Below are 25573 nucleotides of genomic sequence, written 5' to 3'. Positions count from 1 at the left end.
GCCTGGGAACGTTACTCCGTTCAACGGAAACTGGCTTACAAGTTATTTCTACGTGTTTCCGCCACTTTTGGTTAAGTCATCAAAATATCCATAAAGAAACACATGTTTAAAGCAAACCTGTCGATAGTTGTAAGCTATTTTTTATTTAAACAAGACTTTACATCTTTCCTGGGAGTGTAGCTCCCCCTCGTGGTGGCTAATGGACATAGCAACGTCCACTCAGCAGAAACTCTCTACTTTAGGGTTCAGGTTGTTTTAAAACAAAGTTATTATAATAAACAAGCCATTTTAGGACCACAGAGTTGTAAAATCAGGGGTGGAAATTAGCACCCGCCACTGGCCAAATGCGGGTAAATATTTGAAGTGGCGGGTGAATTTGATCAACACACACGCCACTGTGGCGGGTTGGCAATTTAAACAGAAAAGGTGTTATTTGTCCTCTTGACATATAAGGGGCAGCAATGTGCTGCTGTTACGTCGAGCCCCGTTCCCCCATCAGATACGGTTCCCCCTGCGTCTCCGTAAATAAAGACTTATCTATTAACAGAATTGTTTAGAGGGTCAAATATTTCTCATTAAAAAAACAAAAAAACATCATTCTTTTAAAAATAAAATGTGCTAATAATATCATAATACAGAGAAATAAACACAGTTAAGGAGTTGTTGGTAAATTATTTTTGTCCTGTGTTTTAGAGGGGGAACCGATTATTTCAGACGGCTGAAATATTTGGTTCCCCCCTGGTAACTTTTGCAAAAAAAGAACAAATATCTCCAAATTCACAGGACTTGTTGTCCATGATGAGACAAACACAGTTAAAGACTTGTTGGTAAATTAACTGGTTGTTGTTGGAAAACTAATGACCTAAATAACATTCAACCCGAATGTTATTTAGATAAAAGCGAAATACCACTTCAGGCGGAGAAAACCCGCATAAAAATATTACAACAGTTCACTGCAAACCCATATGATGCACTCGATCCACAACAGAATACATGCAGTCTAACAGCAATTAGGTGTTGTGATGAGAAGCTATTTTATTTTTAATTTTTAATTTCCACCCCTGTGTAAAATACAAAGTAAATCATACATGCAAAGCTATTGATATGGAAATGCTGATACTATGGACATCTATAGGACAATAATGAAATCTTAAATATTAGGTAGCCTGTATGTGAGACTGGAACATCAGCAATAAATAAAGAAATAAATGAATGAATGAATAGGTAGGGCAACTGCCTTAAAATAAATCATTAAGTAATTAACTGTTGTTTTTTCAAGAAATTAGGCCAAACCATTACCAGAGTGAGAAATAATTCTCCAGCTTTATTACATTTGTCAGAATAAGTTTAAACCTGTGTACATGTTCAAAACTTTTTACTAGAAAAGTTTGTTCACTGAGGTCTGAAAGTGCAAACAAGGTCTCTGTGGTGCGGAAAAAAACCCAAATGTTTTATCTAAAAAAATTAACATTAAATAAGAAAAGGAGTACCTTTGTTTTTATTTTCTTATAAAATGGTTGCGTGTAATATGTCAGAGAGCAAAATAATAGAACTAACATTTTAGAAAACTAAAACAGAAAGAAATCACAAAAGAAAGTGTAAAGATTTTCTATATTTATCTAACATTTAGACCAATAACACCCTCCTGGTCTCACAATAAAGACCAGTCTGAACTGGAAACTGACCCTTTGACCCCAAACTGAAACCACAACATGATCACTGATCCTGATATAGTAAAGAACGGATCACTAGTTTACTTAGAAATAGCATTTTGGGGGGGATAATATATAACTTTAATAATTAAGTTCATGATAACTACATGTTTGTGGTTGTAAGATGTGTTACACCAGGAAAATGTTTACCTCCACAAGAGAAAACCGTCTTTAAATTTTCAAGAAAACTTGAACCTGACAGCAGTAATAGAAACACAAACATTTCCAGTCACATTCAGAAACTAATAATAAAAAAAGACAAACAGTAAATTGATGAAAATGTTTAAAGTATCACGTCTGTCAATCTGAGAGCAAAGGGATGTAAGATATAAAAAAAATTATTCAAAGTTAAACACAAACCAAAAAATAAATCTGCAATTTTTTTCTCTAAACCACCAACATGATACACCCGTCATAAATAATTAAAAAAAAAAGTTAAATGTTTCTTTTCTTTTTTAGTAGTTGTCATCTGAACCAGCCAGCTGACATGTGCAAACCAAAAGATGGACAGGTCAACCATTTCTCATCTCCTGAATAATCCTCATATTCCAAACAACACTGTTCTGCGTTTTAGCAGAAAATAATTACGGTAGGACACTTGAACCAATCTTCTTTTACAGACATTTGTCCTCTTCACCTTCTGACAATAAAAGTACAGAACATGTGGATTTCCAAACGCATTACCTGATCCAGCACAACAGCAAATGAAAGTATAAATAATTAAAAAGAAAATTAAGCTTTGATTTATATTAAAAATGACAACAAATAAAGGCCATGAATGCTAAAATGTGAGATTAGGCTTTAAAATGGCCTTATTAAGACTAAACTTTGTTTACAAAAAACAGGTTTAAGTCAGAGCAGTGATTTCAAAATAAAAGGTTTTTAAAAAAGTAAGAAAATTTCATGAAAGGCCTCTTTTCTTTTCTAAGACAAATGTTTTCCTTTTATCAACAAAAAGAAAGAAGAATATTACACATGTAAACACATAAAACATATTTAACAAATATGTTCAATGTTGTCCAAACACATATGGAAGACCAAGACGTGGCAAATAATTCTCACTTTTTTTTTCTTTTTTGTTTTTGAAAAATCTGCTAGAAAACACTGACTATTGCAAGCCCCATTCACAAATCACTTTCAATCCAGGCCTGAGACGGCTTCCTCCCGTCTCCGTGTGATTTCTGTAAGAACCAAGGCAGCGTGGGGGGGTTGAAATCAACCCACTGTTGTTACACCTCTGAGTTGCCGAGTGAGGTAGAGACAGAGCCATAACAATCATGTAGGAGTCGGCCGGCGCTGCAGCTCGACGGCGTGACGTAGTGACGACAGACGGACAGAATTTAAAACTCGAGATGTCCAACGCACATTTTATGCATAATTTTCCACATGCCCCCCCCATTCAGACATTTTGTATTATTGTTTTAAAAATTTACAATAAAAGCAACACCAGATGTTGCAACAGTTTAAAAAAAAAAACCACGTATAGAGTTTCTTTCCACGTGTGAACAGTGGTTAAACTATACATCAATGTATATATTTTTTTTATTTCCATGTTTTTCAGCTGCTATTATTTAGTTTCCACCTTAACTGAGGGAGCTGCAGGGCAGGCCAGAGTCTGACATGGCTGAGTTATCTGCCCTTAAGTTTGAAACTTAAGTCTGCTGTCTCTCTCAGCAACTTCTGTTGTACCCTTCAGTCACTTTACAAACTGATCCGTTTTTCCATCTTTACAGGCGTCTAAAGGAGTCAATATCAGATACTTTGTCATAGGAAAATAAATTAAGTCTTAATCTTTCACTCTGTGCAAGCTGAGTTTTCTTCTAATTACTGTTATTATGGAACATCTGTTTTACAACTTCAAAAGTACCCTGGAATAATTGTATTTACAGGGCATTAAAAATTCAGTGCATAAAGCTTAAAGTGCCAAATGCATCTGAACTAGAAGTTCAGCCATTAGGAGCCATTTCCTATAAATGGCATCAGGCTCTTTAATGTCTATGAGGTAACATTACCTCTACAGTCGGGATGTAGCAGGACCCGCAGGGATCTACCTGTCAGTGGCTCCGAAACAAGAGCGGTTTTCTGCTACGAGCCAGGAGCAAACCAGAGCTGGAGCTGAGCGATCCCGCGATGTATCTGGTCCAGGTAGAAGTCCGCGTTTCGAGAAAAGTCCTGGCAGACCGAGGACTGGGCATCGCCAAGAGCGCAATAAAGGGCAGTGCCGCCAACACTGATCACTACAGTAACCAGACAAAGAAGGAAGAGAAGCAGACAGGAATCTCCACTGCCAACCTCTGCAGAAACAAAAGATACAAGGAGTCAGAGAAGGCGAGGACAGAAGAGCAAACTAATGTTGGAAATGTTAGAATAGTTTATAGAAATTCATTATAATTTCTGAACAGTGTCACTGCTAAACATGATCACTTTTCTACATCACTGATATCGAAGCAGCAACGCAAAGAGCTGCTCTCCTTTCTTGTTTGGGGATTGAATTTCACTGACTGTAAGTTTTTATTGGTTTATGTATCAGGAAATAAACTCGCAGACATACCATGCTCATAGCTGTCATCAGGAACTTTGAAGTGCACGCGTCTTTTGGCGGCGGCTTTCTCAGGTTTAGGCACTGTCACGCTGCCCGCATAAACGCTTCGCTTCTTCAGTATGGAGACGAGGCCAGAGGCAGGGGAGATCTGGGAAACAAAGCAAAACACAGACGTGAAGCAGCACAGACACAAAAACTGTCATAAACCATTCCTGTTTACAGAAAAACGTTTATTTGAATTGTTCATTTTCCACACAAAAAAAGGAAAACAACGTATGACCAACAGCAGTTCACAATGTGTGTTTGTGAGGTGACTGCACGTGACACAACCACCAGCCCCGAGCTCTGCTCTCTTTATCAGTACTTCCACACATTTACCATCATGCTATTTCCAGGTACTGGTACTGCATAGTGTAATGCTGTGACTCAAGATATACACAGTAGATGACAGCAAACTCTGGCTCAAAGTGAGCAGACTTTAATAAGGGATGAACTTTGGCCACGTCATGTCAGCCCATCACAATCAGTCCGACTCATGGAGGCAGTAATAATGACATCATTCAACAGTTTGTGATTACAGTCCAGGTGAAAGTCAAATGCCAAAACAAAAGCTCAATTTCACAAAAATGTTCACTCTTATTAATATTATTATTACATAGAAGATCTGTAGATAAGATACATTCCGGTTCTTCACGTTATGAAGACACTGCAGATACAAAAAATGACCTTCACATTTAAAATACTACAACTATCTATGTTTAAACGTGATTCAGGTCCTTGTACGATAATGTCTAATCTTTAAAATGGAAGAGGTAAAAGTCAAACTAAATTTCATATTTCCCACACAAATCCTTTTTAACTTACAGTGATTATGTTATGTCATTTGATCTGTTTTAACCAAACAAATTGTTGCAAAATCCAGCAAGAAGTGTGGAGAAACAGAGACTGAAACTGAACCAAAGGGCAGCGTTAAGAAACAGCTTGACATCAGTTTGATAGTGTGCACTTTTATCGCCCACTGGGGAAAGACAAGCGATAACATTTTTGGCTGAATCTTTGTGTGTGTGTGTGTGTCTGTTTGTTTGTTAGTAAAATATCTCACAAAGCACAGGATGCATTTTAATGAAACTGTCAGAAAGCAATCACCGGATGTACATCTACAGCTGATCAACTTTTTGGAGTCAACCCAATTCGAGACAGCGGCCAGAGTCAACTCGGCTCAGAAAACAATAATTCAGTCAATTCTACAGATATACAGCCAACATGTGGTGTGGTAGTAGCTGAGAAAAAAAAAAACATATTTAGTGGTCATACACACCTCCTCAACTGTGATGAGTTTTGCCATGTCGTCCAGTGTAGGAGCTTCTCTGATGAGCTGAGCTTGGTCAACTTCGTAGTCCTCCTCCTCCTCCTCCTCCTCCCTCTCCTCTGAACGCTGTTCCTGCTGCTTCAGATGAGCCTCTTCAGGAGGGAGTGTCTCCTCGTGAAGCCAGGCTGTGGAGCTCTCCTGCAGTGATAATGGGAAACACATTTATAACATTTGGGCTGTGTCGCCATAAAATAGTTGAGATAACTCGCTTCGCTGATAAACTCTTCTGCTCTGATTAATGTCTTTAAATCTGATGCAAAGCCGTTCAGATCAGACACAACCTGGAATAAAGGAAGCAGTACATTATGCATTTCCAGCAGATGGGACATTAAAAAACAGAGCAACTGATAAGCATGTAAACCAACATAAACCTGTTCCACAGAAAAAGATACCAGTCTTGGTAAAGGCGACACTCCTGAACTGAACTCATAAATGATTCCAGGATATAAAACTCTAAAATGTCAGTAATAACTGAACTGAAACACATAGAGGCTTGGATTTGTTTCTAAAATATATAACACCCAGATATAGACCAAAAATATAATAAGTACCTGGGTGTTTCGGCACCACTGGCTCTCATCATGTAGCTCCTCTTGAGTTAAATCATCTGTCTGCAGATGTTGCTCCACCAACTCTGCCCCGCTGACCAGAGTCTCCACCGAGGGAGCTTCCTGACAGACATGAGAGTCTCCTTCCTTCTGCTTCTCCTCCTCTTCATCTTCTGCTCCCTCATCTTCCATCGCCCAAGCCTCTTCTGCCTCCTCTATGTCGCTCTCGGCTTCCTCCCCCTGTGCCTCCTTTTCCTGTGCTGGACCTAAATCTTCTCCCTGCTGCTCTGCAGGATTGGACCAATCCATTTCTCCAGCTGTAGAGGGGTGCAGCCCATTTCCTAGGACTGAAATGGTACATTCTACCCCTCCTTCCACCTCTCTGCCACGGTCTCGCTTTTCAGTCAGCTTAGATCCATCGAAAATGTCCCTCCCCTCTAATTCCTCATCAGGGTCTTCCCTGTCCTTTTCGGGGAGATTCAGCTTTTCAAGCAAACTACTGGAGTGTGTGACCAGACAAGAGGAGTCTTCAGCTCTCTGCTCCATCCCTCCTTCAACCTGATGGGCTAGATCAAAGAGCAGAACAAGCATTTGTCAAGAAAATGAGCTATGGTGAAATTAAATTTAAAGTACACAAAGTAAACTTCATTCCAGTTATAATACTTGAATACATTATACATGAATTTCATTGTTTTTTATGCAACTTTTAAATAAAGTTCAGTCTACGAGTGCAACTTCTGACTGCAGAGAGAGAGCAGCACGAGTAAAATGAACAATAGCATAAATAAACTGGCTATGATAAATACAATACTTGGGTGTTAATGTCCATGCACAGCTACATATCATTAAATATTAATATGAGGAACATAAATTCACACCTGAGATCCTAAAAAAAGACCCACATACACAGCAACGCAGCACAAACTGCAATAACCATGGAACTAATTCAAACTTTATTATTTTGTCTTAGCAAAATTTTATTCACCACAAAGTTTGTATGCCTTATCCTGATAGCTACACACATTATACAAATTACTGACATATTTCAAATCACCTGAAGTACATGAAGGCCGTAGATCCCTTCCTTCAGATTTAGGTCTCAAAACATCCAGATCTGCACACTGTGGACACATTCCCAAGGGAAAAAAAACATCTGTAGAGCTTCAGTATAACATTTACATTTATATAAGCAATACTGTGCAAGTTTCTGTGTAATATGAATAAAAACAATTAACTGTACATCAGGAATACTTAAGGAGATTTAGACACAGTGTAAATAACGTGTCAGGAAGTCCCTTGAAATGCTGACCAGTTCTGTGACACACACACACACACACACACAAATGCATAAAAAAATCCACAAATGTCTTACCTCAGCATCTCTTGTCCTTGGTCTATAAACAGAAGAGAGACAGAGTGAGACGGCTGAGAGTATGGAGGGCCACTACTTGGTTTTAGTAAACGAAGACGCAAAAGACACATGACCTTTCCCTGCTTTCTTAATCTAATATTAGCCTGAACACTAATAAAATCTGTCTGTGTGTGTGTGTGTGTGTGGTCCACGTGTAACTCATGTTGGAGAGGACAAAATCTGTTCACATTATGGAGAGAAAAAGCTAATTTAACTGATTTTAAGGCATAGATTAGATCACATAAGCTCTGGTTCAGGTTAGCGTAAGTCTGCAGGAAATGAATACAAGTCAGTGTAATGTCCTCTGAAGTCAAGGAAACTCGACTCTGTATGTGTACGTGTGTTTGTTTGTGTGTGTGTGTGTTTGTGTGCGTGTGAGCGAAGTGAAACTCTAGCAACGTGGTGGCTCAAATGTCTAAAAGTGCAGAAGCAGCAGTGGCGGCTAAAGGCCACATGTTTTAACCATCTTCACTTCAGTGCTCATCACATACCAGGACACGCACGATCAAAGTCACACAAACAGATACACACACACACACACACACACACTCACCTAACACAGTTTACTAATTGGCCAGGTGTGCACGATATAAATGTCTGTGCATTTTACAGGTGTCACTCTCTTTAAACTCCCCTTGTGAAAAAAAGGCCAACTAAGGTTCTATTGTATTATTATTTTTAAGGAAGCTAAACTACTCGATTTCCACTTCCTCCGTGTATGTTAATAACAATAATAATAAGTGTGTTTTCTGCCTCATATGATGCATTTGCCTAAAGGATCATGGTTAAACCCACGACCCAAAACTATTTTAAAATCCCTTCTTTAAAAACCTGAAATGACACACAGCCTATACTTAGTTTCCATTTTTCTTAATAATTGCTAGCTCAAAAAAAAAAAAGATTTTTTTAAAATCACCTGTTAGAAAATATGGCAGTTTCACAGACAATAAACACACAAAGACAAATTCTGTGTGCAGGAGAAGTCATCAGCTGGTGTATTTTATAGGAATCTTTCAGACCTGAATAAAAATGTCTACGTGGTCTTTTTCTATTCTCAAAAACCCGAACTTTAAATGCTTCAGTCCTCACATTAGTACCTGCTGCACCTCATAAACTGACACCAGATAATGATATGATATGAAGTGTTACAGGTTGTTCCGTCTTATTTTTACTTGAATAATAAAAATAGTACTAAACATATTTTTGGAAAGAGAGCAAATATCTAAAAAGAAAAGAGTCCATATGAGCACCCCACATAAACATGTAGGAAAGCATGCAGACTGACCGAGTGTGTGTCTGGCAAATGTGCTTCAGAGCGTCCAGGTGCTGGGTTGCCAGATCAGAAGCTGTCCCCCCACAGTGACTCTCTAAGGCATAAAGAAACAAAAATTATACAAGAGTGTGATTTTATATGTTTGTAAGGGTAAGTGTAGAGTATAACACACTGACACTTCCTACTGGATATACAAGCAGAAGAAAACCATTAAATTACAATTGTTGTGTGTGTTTGTGTGTGTGTATGTCTGAGAAGAAAATGCCGTGTTACCCCACTGCTCCTGAAGTGTGTTCAGGTTGTCCAGTACTCTCTGGTGGTAGAGTCTCTCTAGCTGGATGAACCATAATGCACGCTGGTCTGAAAGCCAACAATTAAGAAAAATAACATGCACAACAGGAAAATAGACAACTGTTTGCTTCAGAAGTGTGGCGTGTTTTTTTGTACTTAAGTGCCAATACAGATGACAGAGGTCTAAAATCATATATGATGTAAATATAATGCAGAACAGTCCTCAGCATCTCTAATTTATTTATTTTAATTAACTTTCAGTCCTGAGCGTTTTAGAACAACGTTATTTTTACTTTCATTATTGTTTTTGTTTTTTTTGTTCAACCTCCCAAATCATTAGGCAATAAAAAAAATGCACCTGATTTAAAAGTAAGAGCTAAAAAGTACAGAAAACAGAACATAAAACAGCTTTAAATTGTATCTTTAGACACTTTTTTTACAAGCTGCTTGATAAAAAGTCACATTTATTTTTTGTTAACTGCACTTACAGAAAAAGCCTAATTTCACAGTTAAACAGACACAATACACTAAATTAGACAGTCATTTTTAAAATACGTTTAACCAAAACCCTGACATACCCTAGAATAGTGTGCAGCGTGGAGAGGAAATAGAGGAAACTGGACAAGTTGAGGGCAAAACAGTGGCAAAGCTAAGAAATGTTTACAGCAAAATCATGCCTTTCAGAAGTTTGTAGTTAAGAAAACAGCAATTTGTCTTTGATTTGTAAACACAACACTGCTTGATCCCTTAAGTGTCTTCATATAATTCAAGTATTCATTAGTTTATGGTAACTAGTTTGACAAAAAGTAAGAACTAAATCTTCTGAAAATGGTCAGGAAAATGATTTAAAATTCATCAAATATCCAGCAGAACTTCAGAAAGCATACTTAATGCTCAGTTAAAAAATTTCGAAGTAAAATAAAAGTAAACGTCATGTAACTTTGTTTTTGTTTTACTGAAGAAGGACGAGGAGAGACTGGAGGGAAAAAGGAAGAAGGAAAGTGAGGACAGAGAAAGTGGAAGGGGTTTCTGCAGGATGCAGACTCATGTTTATGGATATGGGCAGCCAAAACACAATCCTTCTTTGACATGGTTCAATGCTTTCTCTCACTAACTAATGCTCTACAGACACATGGCAGCAAGGCTAGCTTTCCCTTTTTCTTTTATGCATTCATGGCCTGAATGCTATTGTCTTTCCACCGATCAAACCTCCAGTTCTACTTTGTTTCTGCCTTTCAGCCTCGCCTTCATAAACCCCCATCGTCTTCTCCTACTCTGTATAGACTTTGTTTCTGTATTTTATAATAATAATCACATATAATAAGGTTTGAGAGCATTCATATGACTGTGTTACTTTTTATGAGCGAGCCTACAGCCTCATGGTGTAAAAATGAATGAGCATTCTGTACAGTATCTTGTTGCTATAAAAACATAAACATAAAAGTTAATGTTCAAGGGGACAGCGTAGAGGACCGACACAATCTGAGAATTTCATATAAAAGTAGTCCCCACCACACACACACACGCAAGGATACAGTCTTTTTGAAGGACAAAGGCCTCAGCAATCTGCAGGGAAAGAGACAATACAACTTTTTATGAAGCACATGCTTTTATCCCGTCAGTTCTCACACAGTTTTTAGAGAAACTTGTTAAATAAAGTTTTAACTCAGGCTGAAACTAATTCTCAAACAAGGTCGTCAAAATGGAAGAAAAAAAATCAAAATAAGTAGATAAGAAACTACACAATCCAGAGTAAGTGCTCCAGTATAATCATTAACTATGAGAGGAAAAAAAACATTTTGTAACATAATACAGCTGGTACAATCAGAGGTCAGGCGCTTTAGAAATGCAGCGAAATTTAGAGCGAGAGTGAAAAAGAAAAAATATACCTAAAGACAGAAAAACGAGAGACCGAGGCAAAAACGCTACCTTATTTCATGCTGCTCAGCTGATCTCAGAACAAGAGAAGTGTGTGTGTGTGTGTGTGTGTGTGTGAGAGGACGAAGACGAGAGGGAGGAGGAGGAGGAGGAGGAGGAGGAGGAGGAGGAGGAGCAAATGAAAGCGCACGTCTCTTTCGAGTCCAACAACTCCATGAACTTTCTAGGTAATTTGTTCCGATTTACAGACAGGATGAGTCAATTAAGAGTAAAAAATAAGTCACGACATGTTGGAGAACGTCAAACCACTCATCAGTCAGAGTCACTGCAGCTGAGTTTAGGTGTTTTATTTAGCATAATATACATCCGATTCACTGAGCGTCTCCTTATAGATGCACTCTTAAAAAAAAAAGAAACCTTTTGTATGTTTCTGTGTAGTAATGGGATCCAAAACCTGACAGAACAGGAACTTGCAGGTCCTGTTCACTTCAACATTCACTTTCAAAAGCTTTAGTGACACGGGGTGTCCCCACGGGTGCAAGGTGATATTCGAGGATTCAGACTTGATTTTAAACTTATTACTATTATTATTATTAGGATATTATTAGGTTATGATCATGTTTAAAGTAAGAGATGGAGTAAGGCTTCCAGCTCTGATGGTTAAAGATCACTTTGTTAATAGAGGGACAGAAAAATGTGTTTGCTTTGATGTAAAACTTTACTGGACGTCTGTGAAATCCATTTAAATCAATACAAACTGGGCTGTACTCTGTCTATGCCAAAAGGAAATAAACTGGTTTCTATCTGTGCTGAATCTTAAAGAATTTGATGATATGATAACCTGCCATACACTCACTTTTATTACTTTTTGTTAATTTTGTAAATTTCTTTTTTATTAACATTAACTACTAGTGAGGCTTTACACTACAAACTGAACATTTATTCAGGTTTAATTTAAAACTGTCTAAGATACCAGGAAATATTTTGTCCCAGGGTGTCTTGTACTTTACTGCTGTATTTTATCTGTTTGACTAAATTGGGAAGCACTTCAGTCAACTTCGGTTGTTTTTAACGTGCTAAAGAAATAAGTTTGACACATTACAGCTCACCGTACGGAGACAGTAAAAACATTTCACCCCAGTTTAATCCCTGGCTCATTTAGTGGTCAGATAAATGTTACGAGAACATAAGCATTAAGCGCAAAAGCTTTTTCTTTCCTTCACTGCATTGTGGAAAACATTTTTATTTTGACTTCTGAGTTGACCACAGCACACCTCAGCTGTGACTATTAAAAGAAAATGATTTCCACATACAGACCTGTATGAATGAAACCTGTAAGTAACACAGGTGAGATGTGGCTGATAATGCAAATCAAATTGACAAAAATATTAGCCCACCTCAAAATGTACGAGTTCAGTCATGCAGGTCTGTGTGAGAGAGAGCGAAACCGTGCAGCCTTTTTTTTAATGCAGCGTGGCTTCTGTGCGTGCCTGTAATTCTGTTTGGGATTAAAAGCAGAAAACACCTCTGCCCGAGGGTACAAAGTGCCATTCTGACTTTCAGCTTGAGTGGATAAATAACAGCGACTTAAAAACTTGTGTAAGAGGGAGAATTAAAGAGACAGGCGTGACAGAAGGGCAGCAAGCAAACCGACGAGATATCAATAAAGGAAAGACTGCTGATGGAAATGGTAGCAATGCACAGTTCACAGTACCTGACATGCACCCGATAAAAGACCTAAAATTACCTGATGAAAGTACTGTGGAAGGTGGGTATCGTCGCCTCTTTGTGCCAGCTGTTCAAGAGACTCCAGCAGAGCGGGACTTAAAACAGATCCCTTTAAGCAAGTGGAGAACAAAGCGCAAGTGGTCACTGGAATGGAGGTATTTTGTTCCTGATTTGAGGATAAATGTGACGTGGTGGAAGTGAATTCTGTATCTGTTGCATTAAGCCCTGTGGTTAAGGCGAGGGGTTCTGTTGTTGCACTCGCAGGAGTGAAAGTAGAGGAAGCATCAGTTCTTGTTCGTTCAGTGAACATGAATGTCATTGCCGCTGAGCTGATAGGTCCCGTGTCCGAGCTGCTGGACCCACTGGTGAAAGCGGGCCCACAGTTAAAAACAGGCTCCGTGGATGAGGTAAACTGTTCTGCAGAGAAGTCTCCAACTATCTTGTCAGAAGCTTCTGCGACACATGAAGGCCCAGCTGGTCCGCCGGAGGTCACCATCTGAGGAACAAAATCTACTGGCCCTGAGCTAAAAGGAGGCCCGTGTGTGCAGATCATCGACCCGGGTAATTCTGCGTCACCCTGGCTCAGTTCCAATGAGCTGATGGGATGTAAAGTTTCCGGACCGACTACTGGAGTGATAGGGGAAGTGGGTTCCGGACTGGTCCCAGGGCTGAAAGGATACGGAGTCTCCAACAGACTTCCTACAGGGGGAAAGACAGACAGAAAACAAATGAAAGAAACATGAGGCATACAGATGAACTTTACAAATGAACTTACCTTTAAACATACAAACTTATACTTATATCTCTATTACTTTAAAAAAAAAAACATACATTTCCTGGAGATATACTCTAACAATGCAGAACTTACCTAAATGTCAATTAAGAAATTTAAGTAATGTGGACTGAAATCCCATTAATGACACAATTTTTGTGGAAATATATGTATACAATATATTGCCATTTGAAGAATGTTTAACATACTGTACATATCTTATAAACCACTGTTAATTGTCCTTCATCACTTCAGTGTCTGACCTCAAACTCACTCAGTTATAATCATTTTGTGTAACGTCCTGGCAGGTGCTGAATGCCACCAGACATAAATATGTGTAATGGACAATGGCAGCAGCTGTGTGGGTGTGTCAACGAGGAAATGTGTCTCTTCGAATGTAGAAGTGAAGTTGTGAGCTCAAAGCTCAAAGCTGATGTGGTGTTTTCACACCGTCAGTAACAAAAGTCATATGTCTGTCTCTTTTGTTCTTGTGCTTTTTCTATCTATAATATTTCTAACCATTAACATCCATTTAAGGAATCCAGTTTAGGTTTATGCTTTAGTATCGCCACTAATCAGACCGACCCCAGTTTAGTCTTTAGACCATCTGAACATACAAACAGAACAACGACACAAAGAAAGAAAGAAAGAAAGCCCAGAATGATGTTTCTGTAACTAACGTGATTACGTTGTGTTTGATGTTGTGTTCAGTCGATATTTGTGAACAAGTGTCTTTCAGAGATAAAACAGGTTCCCTTGGCATTTACAGGTTGCATGCCGTTTACATTAAAACGAGATGAGAATGACGTTTACTCGGATTACTAAGAGGTTATTTAACAATAATTTTTGCATCCCAAAAACTGAAAAACATTAGGGTTTTTTTCTAATGAATAGCATTTTTACATTGAATCCCAGTAAATGAAGTAAACAAATTAAAGGAGACCTTAAGTTGGCTGAAGCTCTGCTAAGGTGTCCAACATAAAGATCAGATGAAGAATTTACATTGCTGAAATAAAAATAAAATACATTGATCATTATAATAAGTGTGCATAAACATTGGCTTGCCACTAAACAGCCAGAATTAACTCAGTGAAGAGCTTCAAGGTGTACTTTTATCAACACAAATCAAATAATTCATTTACTCCTTTACTTCACTCGTATTACGCCACAATCTGATCTTGTAAATAATTCTGCAATTAATGTGACTGTCTAAATGCTAATGCAGTTGAGGTTGTTGAATATATTTGCTTGTTGGCATGAGATTATTTACAACCCTATTTACATTTAGAGCGCGTAATCAAGATCAGCTCTCCAGATGAACGTGGAAACACATTCTCACAGCAAGTGTGAACACACATAATCTGCAATGCCAAATTGTGATGAGAACAGCCAGAACAGATCACAGTACCAGGGCTCTTTGAGCTCGTGTATTGGACACACCACCAGCAACTTGTTTTCTGGGATTTCTTTTTTTTTTCATGATTGATGAACCAACTGTGACGTTCACGGGGACAAACGGTAACAAGACAAAGTGAGTGACGCGCTTTTGAAAGATGAGAATGTCACTTCGACAAATTTAAGGAGAAATATGTTTCTAAAAGAAAAGAGCAATGACGTTTGCCTCTACTGGGTGACAAATACCTGTCTGCCTAAAACTGAACCACAAAAATCTGATTTCAACAGGGATGCATAATTCAAGATGTTCTGCTGCCTCCATCTGGCCGAAGAGAGACTCGCAGCAAAAGTTGAAAAAGATTAAAAATAAACTATTTTGTAAAGCAGTGTGAATATGCTCATACAAACAACAACTTGTTTCCATTGCGTACAGGATTTGTGACCCCTACCAGTTTCTGAATATGAAGAATCAGTCATGAGAATATCTGGAGACTGGCAGCCAACAACCGAACTTGACGCCTCAGATTCTTCCTCCTCCTCTTCTTCCTTCATCACCTCATCGACGTCTTCTTCCTCGTCCTCATCTCTCCTTCGTCCTGTGTCCCCCTCCTTCCTTTCTACCACCTCCCGCTCATCCTTCCCGTTGTTGTTCAGAGTCGCTTCTCGACCGAGGCCGAACGTTTCTTCCTCATCGCCTCGTGAAAGAGGGAGACTTTGCGTGAGCGTCTTTGCCTCGTTGAGGTTCTGCACTTGGGCGGCGAGAGCTTCGGAGTTGGGTAGGTTATCACAGAGGTCCAGATGGGCCTGTGACATCGCTCTGCCGTCCCTCTCAAGCTGACCTGAGAACGGACAAGAAAATTCCACTGAAACTGCAGCTACATTTAAATAAAAAGATGTTTAAAATAAAAAACAAAAAACAATGAACACCTAATTTTCTTGTACTGAATGAGAGTCTGTCAGCTGACCTAGACGTTATAAATGATTTATAGACTGTCGGCTGCAACTTGAGACAACACCAACCACGGCACAGATAAAAAGGTGCCAAACCAGCCTTCCTCATTCCCAGCTGTCGTTTTCACTGTAAATCAAATCCAATTACTTTTCTATTGGACTTCTGAAATTGCTCCGCTTATGTTTTGTAAGGAAACCGAACGCTTACTCACCACCATGATCCATTGATTTCCACAGCTTCGAAGGCCGGTGCTGCCAACAAGAGAAGCCCCTCTTCAAGCCTGCAGAGATGAACAGGATCAGATAAGATGGAACAGAAAGCATGAGAGGAGCCGACTCCACTCGGGAGGGAAAAACACAAAGAAAACAAGTTTTGCGCCATTCCCAAGCCGCCAAACGAACCAGACGATAAAAATAATTTTCAAAAAAAACCACAAGAGCCTTTCCCACATTTATCACTGCTGCAGAATACTTGCATGCACAAAAATAAATGTGTGTTGTATATTTATGCACATGCATAAATAGTGTTAAGTTTATGACACAAATGATGAAGATCATGAAACATTTGTTATAACTGTTAAAATACAAAAATGCCAGAATGATGAAAAACTGCAAAACCCGTTAGACACAATATAAAAATATAATTTTGGCTGCGATTATGACTGGTTTTACTAACTTCTGCAACTTATTGTGGAATAATTTATAATGTTCCAGTGAAAGGTTTGACTTATTTTGTAGAAACTATAAGCCATGTGAACAGGTTAAAACTACTTAAACTGAGACATGAAACAGCAAACTAAATACTACAAAAACACTTCACAAATTCCCATCATCAAAAAAATATTATTGATACTAGGGATCTTCAGTAGTTAAATTTGATTTGTTTTAAGATTCCCAAAAACTTAATTTACTAAATGGAGTGTCGGACCTGGGAAGACTGAGGGCAGGTGAACAAACTGGTAAATCGGTTTAACGTGTTAATCAGTATTGTGAAATAGCAGGCTTTTGACTTTTTCGGCCTCTCTTGTGTTTACAGCTGACTCAGCGACAGTAAAAACTGACACAACAGGAATAACCACTTTTCAGTTGTGTGCCTTCAACAACCTGCGTGTTAATCCAAATACAGCATTTACAGTCAAGTCCAAATTTGTTTAGACCTGATGTGCCTTTTCACAAACTATTCCAGTACGATGTGTTAGGTCTTCATGTCTGAATGCAGCTTATTAATGATATTAAACGTTAACAATAGTGGGGTATAAATTATTCAGCTGTGTTCAAGATCACAAAGTCCTGTCAACTTTGACATCCAAAATTTCATCCATTTATTCTCGAGATCTACAGATTTCAGCATAATATGGATAAATAAACTCAGTAGAAGCAAACAGAGAACAGAAGGTAACGTTTACTCCAAATGCGTATGGAAAATAATCATTTCAAGATACACTTCAGAGCAAACAATAAACAATTAAACAATTGAATAAGATAAGACACGACCCCGGAAGATGAGAAAAACATCCTAAAACGCGTAGTTCCCAGTTAATTAAGGTCATGCTGAAGAAACAAAGCTGTCCTGGTTTCCAGCTAATTGTTTTTCTTTTAATGCTGTGCCGTTAAGACCTCACAGCACACCAGGAAAAGCATTTCTGTATTCTTGTGAAACTGAAGCATTTGGAGACAACTCTATAAAGAGAGGGGAAAACCCTCAGCATGCCATAAACTTGTGCTCCATAGGCTTTGTATATTTTAACAGGAGACAACACCCTATAAATGCTTTCTGCATTATTAAAAACTGGGCCGCAAACAGACCAACTTGTAAGAAAAAGGAGTGTTTTTACAGCGGAATAATTGCTTCAAGATCCCAGTTCATGATGTGAATGTGAGAGCAGCCCCAGACCATAGCTAACGACTCTGACATTAAGATTTACACAGAAACAACCTCAAGATCACAGTCCGAAACAACTCTCCTGCCTTGCCTGGAAGCATTTTTGCTCTACAGTATCTTTTTCTTTCTCTCCCACAGAGGCATCCGTCCACAAACATCCATTCTCTCCTCTTCTTTTTTTTTCTTTTTGTCTGTGACCTTCTCTACAGGAGGCCATGAATAATGAAAGACAGAAAGAGGGGACAAACAATCAGGGTAATCCAGCCAAAGGGGACAAACACAGAAGGTGGGGGGAAAAAAAAGAAACTGTATGAGAGGAAACTCTTACATGAACAGGCCTATGTATTAGGAAACTAACAGGACAGAGTCTACCTGTGGTGCTAGATTAGTTAAAAGTCTAAGAACCTAAAATATGTGCAGTAACTGCACCCAGATAGGTGGAGAACTGGCCAGTGTTCAAGATAAGCAGCCAAGCTACACAGGCTGATTCCAGTAACTAATATAATCCTACACAACTTCAATCTTCTCATTCAACGTTATGTAAATTAAGCTAAAACAGACCACACAGTTGTCACTTCCCCAAAATGTCAGGAACAGTCAGCGAAACATGACCTAATAGCTGTCAGGGGACAAGCATGGCTACGATTAAACAAGCCCAGTTTACGTTTTTATTGGAAATGAATCTGGCGCAGTGTAAGAGGTGTTGTTTCACTAAAACAAAAAGGGTAAAAAAAAAAAAAAAATCCCGAGTAGCTAAGCTCTGGACGTTAATTTCAACCCCTTAAAGAACGATACCGACCGCACAGCGTCTCAGTACAGAGATGTAGGCGTGTTTGTGTACGTTGCTATAAGCTAACACAAGCTAACCTGCCGAACAGCAGGCACATCTGGCTGCCCTTTAAAAACGCCGCGCATTAGCCTTTAGTATCGCTCTAGTTGTTGTAAATGTTGCGACACGTAATGGTTAAATGGTACTCACGGCTGATAGGAGAGGCTGAAGGGCAGAGCTGAGCATCAGACACCTTGCCGGAGATGTTGTTGTAATGACTAAAATGTAAGAGGTTTTCCTCAAGCAGCCAGGGGTCGTCGCTGTCACAGGGCCCGGGCCTAACACAGAGCGCTCTGTCGCCATCTATCGGCTCTTTAGTGTTACTGCAAGTCTTCTTCTTTTTTCTCAATATAGCCATAATAGCCGTCAAAATACGTGTATCGTTCTATGTTAAAATATAACAACTGAATCATCATCATTTACTGCAAAGAGTCCAAGGTGTAATTTGTATTAAATGAGCGAAATCGGCAGAGTCGTGTTTTTGTTGCCAACATTTACGAGTCGTTTGTTTACATTCGAACTTCGCCGAGTTCGCGGCGCGACGCATTTGGTAGCAATGACTTATATGACTTATTCCATATAAGTCATTGTTTGGGAGTCTGTCAAAAAATCCCCGGATGCAAACAGAGCCAGAGGAAGAACAGTGGGATCAGAGACCCAGGAAAATATAAAGTTCTTCTTCTAAAAGCTCTGAAAACGAGAGTCAACAGAAGTAGAGTCACGTGGGGGGAGTAAATCGAATACATTGTATGATGTAGAAATTGTGTTAGAAGCAAAAAAAAATCAAATTCAAAACACTAAAAAACTGCATATTTTGACAGCTATTATGACTGGCTCCAAATATTGACAGTTTAGGTGGACAAACTTGACTACACAACACAGTCTTAACTATAATGCTATTTTTGAACAATTTATAACTGCTGCATTTATTATTTTAACATTTATGATGAAAATATGCCTTGATCAATCATTTTAATATTAATATGATTTCTGAATTTTATCTGAAGACTCTCCAGTGGTGTTTCATGATGACCCACAGTGGGGTCTGGACCCCAACTTTGTGTTTTGAAAAGGCCAAACTGACTTACTCCAGACAGCTGAAGGAAAATAAAAATAGATTCAAGCAGTTATGTTGTAATACTTTCTCTTCTATGGCTTAGTCAAAATATCTTGTTAAAACAGCAAGAATAATAAATAAAATGCTTTTTGCATTAGGCCATTTTGTTTTTATTTGAGGGCCTCATGGGTAAGATGAGCACACAAGAATCACTTTAAACACTTAAACTGTATTTTCTCCATGCGTGTTTAGAAACTTGAAGCCACAGCAATTTGCAAGTGTCAATGTCTTTCTTTGGAACCTCTTACCGGTCATTTCACAGGTAATGAGGCAGACTTGAAAGCAAAAAATCTACCAACTACACTTCTTGGTAAAATACAGTAGTTTATTAAATAAATGTTACTTGAAATCAAAGGCTTTTTATAACAAATAAAGGCATAATTCCAAACGCAGATGCTCAAAAGGCAAAACCTTACACTGCCAGATTTTCACTGAATACAATTAAGGTAATGACATATTACTCTAGGGCAGTGGTGTCCAATCCTGGGCCACTATCCTGCACGTTTCCTGCTCTTCAGCAGGTCTTCAAGTTCTGCAGACGCCTGTTAATCACCCATTCATTCAAATCAGGTGTGTCAAAGAAGGGAAACAACTAAAGCATGCAGGACTGGACACCACTGGTCTAGCACAAACATGGAACCCCCCTAAAAAAAGACCAATACAGTGTCAACAAACTAAAATAGTTTTTTCCTTCACATCACACATGGAAAAATCCTGATTTATTAATTTGTAAATATGCAGCTTTTATAAAACGAGACATTTCACAAGGCTGTACAAAAAATGCAGTTCATATTGTACAATGAAAAGATTACCTCTGCATCTCTGAGCTCTTTAAATTTAAATATAAATGGTTACTTCAGACAAGATAAATGTAGGATGTTTACTTTAAGAAACTAGTCTTTGTACACTGAAAGGTGGGCCACATTTTATACTTATTCACACTTGATCGAGGCATTAAGGTAATTCTTGTTCTTCCCAACTTGCAATAAGTGACACAAAAGGTGTAATACATTTCATAATGTAGGTTTCCAAAATGAACCTAAACTTTCAAAACTCCAAGTTTAAGAACCCATTTAAAGCAGAACATTTTAAACCATTCCTGTAACAAAACTATTTATGATAATTTCATAAATGATTTAAAATAATTTTGCATGCATCTTTGTTTTATTACATAGCATTATTTTAAAGTCTTTTATTTTACACATTTCATTTCTTTTTACATTCGTTTGTACATGCATTTTGCTTAAGTTCATTAAGTCTTTTACACATGGCCTGTTTGTACTTTAGGCCCAGCCCTCCCTTTGTGTGTTTTCCAAGATCTCATCATAAAGCCAGCTTTGTGTGAACTCCTGACTCTTGTCCATCAGCTGGAACAGTTTAAGATAGTCCTCTGGGTACACATGGCCTGTAAGTATGTCCTCTGGCAAGCCCAACTCCGATAACAGATTACTCCCACTATCAGGAGACCAGAGACTAGAAAGAAAACACACACAAAAAGAACAATAAGCCAGGTGAGAGGAAAGGATGAGATGGCATTAATGTAAACAGCCTGTGATTTACGCTAGCATAGATTTGTGCGTCTTCAACAAAGAACAGCCCTTTGATGGAGCATGTGTGCAGCAAGTGGGCTCCGGACCCATCAGTTTACTTTTGTCCCAACCACTTACTTGAGCTTGTCAATGAGCTTGACCTTCCTCTTTACCAAGCACTGTTTGATCATCATCACCAGGGTTGAAGCATTAGAGGGAGTGAGGCCTGCAGAGAACAGGTCTGCCCGAGGACGCAGCCGCACCAGGCACATGTGATCATCTGCAACCTGAGGGAGGACAAAGTGAGATGTTATAATGCTTAAAAAACACAAACTGTGTTTCCGCTGCTGTCATGGAGCCTGCTCTTTTTAATTACCTTGCCCTTAGTACTAGGCACTTTTTTTCCTGAAGACACAAATGACTCCCAGGGTTCCTGTGCAGAGATGAGGAGGTTGACTTTATGTTACAAATGTGTAGAAACAAAGAAGGTAAAATACTAAACATTCACTTTCAGGAACTATCATAAAACCTGATACAGTTCCCCCTACAAACAAAGTCAACCCTAACTATTTCTAATAGATTTGAATACTGTTTTTTTTTCTCCTTCATTCTGTACCTTGTGCAGAAGTTCAATATCACAAGCCATCTGCCAGAGGACACCAAAGGCTCTGTAGTTTACCATGTCACCAGGACGACACAACATTTTCTGAAGGACAAATAACTGGGTTAATTATTTTACACAAGTGTCTGATTCATACAAGTTATCACATTCTACCTAAGCATCAACTATTTGATTTTGCTGTAAAAAAAATGAATAAAGCAACTCAAGGGAAGATGACAGAAACCTTTAACTATAGCAACTAATAACTTACAGAACTTGTTGTTTTAAAGCTGCCCAGATAAAATAAAAAAACATTTATAGAATCTATTTTACATCACAAAAACACAAAACTATTTAAATTAGAACAGATTTTGGTTTTTTACCTTGTATTCCTTCTCGCTTATAAAGAGGTTTAGCTCTATTCTTCCATATCTGTAAACTGACAGTCGCTCAAACAAAGAATAAATCATCTTCAGCAGAATGCCACGCTTATTGCGCAGGGGCAAGATTCCCACCACCTTCACTGGGATATCTGGAGAGAAGCACACATAAAAACATTAACAAACACACAGTTTTAAATCTGGCACGCTACAATGCAATACACAGAAATCACTGCTGAAAAATGTGTCAGTGTGAAAAAGAATGGATTAAATTCCTTTCTTTGGTCTATCTAAAAAGGGAAAGCTGGAATGCACAAGTTTAGGATTTTTAGCATTATGAGGCACAAAAATATGTTCTTAGAAAAAAAAGAGTGGGGGTTGTTTACAGTCAGGAAGGCTCAAATAAAAGATAAAAAGGCTTTCAGTAAATTATTGTGTATACACATTCATAGGAGAAAGTCTGCAACATTGTGGATTTGGTTTGCGTGACTGTTTCTGTGTTTTGTTCTCTTATACCGTCGTTCCAAGCAGCCTCTGAAATTCCCAGGTCGGTGAACAGTTTGTCAGTGAACATAGTTGGAGGTTTCACAGAGCCACCGCCGATGGGGTCAAGGTTAAAGTAGTTACAGTGAACCACTTCCAACTGACCATCAAGTAGTGTTTCCAGCACCTACAACATGTAAACAAATGTTAAAACAAGAAAATAATGTACTACTGTGTATAGCTACAAAACTATTTGATGCTTTGAGGCATTTAGACTACCTGCAGATTTTGTAAGAAGGATCGGTCACCCTCAAGAGCTACAACTCTTTGAGCACCAGCATTTAATAGTGTTCTCGTCAACACTCCCGGACCTAAAAAATTATATCAACATTTTATTGCCAAGGATATTAAACACATACTTGTAAACATTATTCATTGTTGAACTTTTGTAAAAAAAAAAATGCTTTGTTTGTCCAAAGCTGGATGAATGTTACACAACAAATGAAACGTACCTGGGTTACATTCGAAGATAACAGTTTTACCATCCTGTAAATCAGGTCCCAAATGCTGTGCGACCACATTAGCCAGATCTGGATCCACAATGAAGTGTCTGAATTTTTTACAAGCCTGAGCCTGACGTACATTCTCCTCCAACTCCCCGAGGTCCAGGTAGTCATAACGGCACAAAGGACGAAACTGACCCTGTCAAAAGACATTTATACATTCTCAGTGAAAACAATCTACAAAAAGACGAGCATACCTACATACGTATCTTTCTAAAGATGGACAGAAACTTTGTAAAAATCCACAAAAGGTTTAGTTTAGTTTTAGTTTTCAAAAGCATTATCAATACACAGATCCAACATCAAGTGATTAAAACAGCTAGAAAAATCTAAACTTTGTTGAAACCAACAATTAGCTTGATGTGAAGGATAATTTATCACCTAGCAAGGTGCCTTTGGTAGTTATTTAAAATAATAATAATAATAATAATAACAAGAAGCATTTGGAGAGCGCAAACCTCCGCCATTATCATTGTTATGTCATAATAGGACTGATCCATAGGGGCATAAAAACTTGTAGAACCCGGATCATGATCCCGATCACCACCAAAATTTAATTATTTGCTCTTTGTGACAACCATAACATTTCCTAAAAATTAATCAAAATCCATTCATAAATTTTTGAGTTAAACAAACAAACGCTACGGAAAACATATACCTCCTTGGGGGAGGTCAATAATAACACATGATAACATGAATAATCAGACAAGTGTACAGAAAAAAACAACTATTAACTGTAACAGGTTATATGGAAAAAGAAATCATTACTGTGGGGGAGCAGTAAGTCAATCGTTTCTTATAGTCTGTAGTATGAAAGTCACAACTTGTGTCAATCTTTAGCCCAGTGTCTCCTGGCTAAAAAGGTAAATAGTAAGTAGTATATTGGATGATCAAGAACTTGTTAAACTAGCAAAAAAATAGTGCCACTTTTGTCACTGTTAATCTGTATGGATATGAACAGACAAAACCTTAGGAAAAGACAAAGAAACGAACTGGAAAACTAACCAATAATTTAAAACAGCTGAGTATGTTCCAGTGTGTTTGCCAATGTTACAATGTTGCTTAAAAGAAAGAAATTATTGCATAATTATACAGCCCACTAAGAATAAGCACAGCACAAAAACAGGTCATTGATAATATCACTTTGAAAAAGTATTGAAAAATCCCTTTAAAAAAAGTATTTTCAAAAGCAAAACCAAGAGAAAAAACAAGTTACCTGTACAGCTGCTGCAGACAGATTTCTGTGTGTCAGTGCTGACGTTCTCTCTGCACGAGGCTGTTGGGAACATGGACCAATTGAGGGCTGACTAGGACCTAAAGAGTCCAGGCTGAAAGATCTTCTGTGAAGTACAGGGATCCCAGGACCACGTCCCACAGGGCCCAACACTGCTTTGGGCAAACAGTAGCTACTTCTGATGGTGTGGCAGCAAGAAGAGCGCAGCATAAGCTCCACTGCTCTACAAATCTGGGTGGACATGGTGGACAAGCAGACAATCTACTGAGGGAAAGGGGGTGGAGATTTAGGTACCTCTGAAAGGATTCCCTGCAAAAAGAAATAAGGAGACAAGAAAAAAAAACTGTTATATGTGTTGACATTAACACACGTGGTTGTGGCAATAACTACAATAATATAAACTATAATTAAAATAAATACATAAATAATTCTCAAATAGTGTTCTCGCATGTTAGCTTGGTAAGTAAATAATTTAAAATTGCATTTAAAACAGTACAATACTTTTATCTAAATAGCTTTAGGTCATGCTTTGCAGGTGCTTCTGTTAGCACGTTGCTAATCTGCTAACACGCTGCTATTTGGAAGAATGTGCTTTTTCTAAAAATAAATAAATAAAGATTTTAATACCATGTTCCCAATTCCCGTGCTATTACTGTGCTTAACAGCGTTCAAATAAACACAAAATAACCTGAAATCATTTATTGCGTAAACGTTAAAAAGTCTGACAATGTTAAACTTGGTAGTTATATCTGGGCTAGCAAGGTATGTAGCGACTAGATTATCACTAGAATACCGATTTTATCACAAGAATATCAAACATACCTCTCTAGAGATGGTCGTATATTTCCAGATCTAACAGCATCGGGTCGTTAAATCCTGCTCCTGTGTCTGCAAATGACTATATAACCCAGTGACATTGAGCACATCACATCTTGACCCTCTGCTTACAAAATTGTTTCGCAGATCTCGTGGTGCCTGGGTGCGCATCCGATTGACGTCATAAAACTGGCGACGAACAAAAAACTACAGGAAGTAGTTGGCTAACGTCCAAGGCTGGCACAAGAACACAAAAAAGCAAACGAGTT

General features: G+C 38.4%; 2 protein-coding genes across 2 annotated transcripts; both read right to left on the bottom strand.

Moving 5' to 3' along the window:
• Positions 1-1295: 1295 nt before the first annotated feature.
• cnsta (consortin, connexin sorting protein a) lies at positions 1296-18945 on the bottom strand. The gene is made up of 13 exons (XM_017418623.3): positions 18732-18945; positions 16083-16151; positions 15369-15758; positions 12772-13451; positions 10682-10712; positions 9129-9215; positions 8868-8949; positions 7544-7565; positions 7226-7292; positions 6175-6737; positions 5573-5761; positions 4264-4402; positions 1296-4006 (listed from the first exon to the last, which is right to left on the bottom strand). Exons 1-13 carry the CDS (start codon positions 18937-18939, stop codon positions 3798-3800), a joined length of 2736 nt encoding a protein of 911 aa, XP_017274112.2. The 5' UTR covers positions 18940-18945; the 3' UTR covers positions 1296-3797.
• Positions 18946-20002: 1057 nt separating this feature from the next.
• tfb2m (transcription factor B2, mitochondrial) lies at positions 20003-25511 on the bottom strand. Its single transcript, XM_017418657.3, has 10 exons — positions 25311-25511; positions 24471-24797; positions 23204-23393; positions 22971-23062; positions 22725-22878; positions 22212-22360; positions 21844-21933; positions 21604-21660; positions 21366-21514; positions 20003-21171 (listed from the first exon to the last, which is right to left on the bottom strand). The coding sequence occupies exons 2-10, from the start codon at positions 24729-24731 to the stop codon at positions 20982-20984; spliced, it is 1332 nt and encodes a 443-aa protein (XP_017274146.1). The 5' UTR covers positions 24732-24797; positions 25311-25511; the 3' UTR covers positions 20003-20981.
• Positions 25512-25573: the final 62 nt, after the last annotated feature.

This window comes from Kryptolebias marmoratus, linkage group LG15, assembly GCF_001649575.2.
Source record: "Kryptolebias marmoratus isolate JLee-2015 linkage group LG15, ASM164957v2, whole genome shotgun sequence".
Lineage (NCBI taxonomy): Eukaryota > Metazoa > Chordata > Actinopteri > Cyprinodontiformes > Rivulidae > Kryptolebias > Kryptolebias marmoratus.
Note: the sequence above shows the minus strand (reverse complement) of the source record. Positions and strands in the feature narration are given on the sequence as shown.

Coding starts and splice junctions, on each gene's coding strand:
- cnsta (XM_017418623.3), bottom strand. CDS start 18,939: ATGGCTATATTGAGAAAAAAGAAGAAGACTTGCAGTAACACTAAAGAG. Junction 6,738..7,225: donor ACGGCCTTCATGTACTTCAG/GTGATTTGAAAT, acceptor TCTTTGATCTAG/CCCATCAGGTTGAAGGAGGG. Junction 5,762..6,174: donor AGTGGTGCCGAAACACCCAG/GTACTTATTATA, acceptor TTATCACTGCAG/GAGAGCTCCACAGCCTGGCT.
- tfb2m (XM_017418657.3), bottom strand. CDS start 24,731: ATGTCCACCCAGATTTGTAGAGCAGTGGAGCTTATGCTGCGCTCTTCT. Junction 23,063..23,203: donor TATCTTCGAATGTAACCCAG/GTACGTTTCATT, acceptor ATAATTTTTTAG/GTCCGGGAGTGTTGACGAGA. Junction 22,361..22,724: donor AGAGGCTGCTTGGAACGACG/GTATAAGAGAAC, acceptor GCTTCTCTCCAG/ATATCCCAGTGAAGGTGGTG.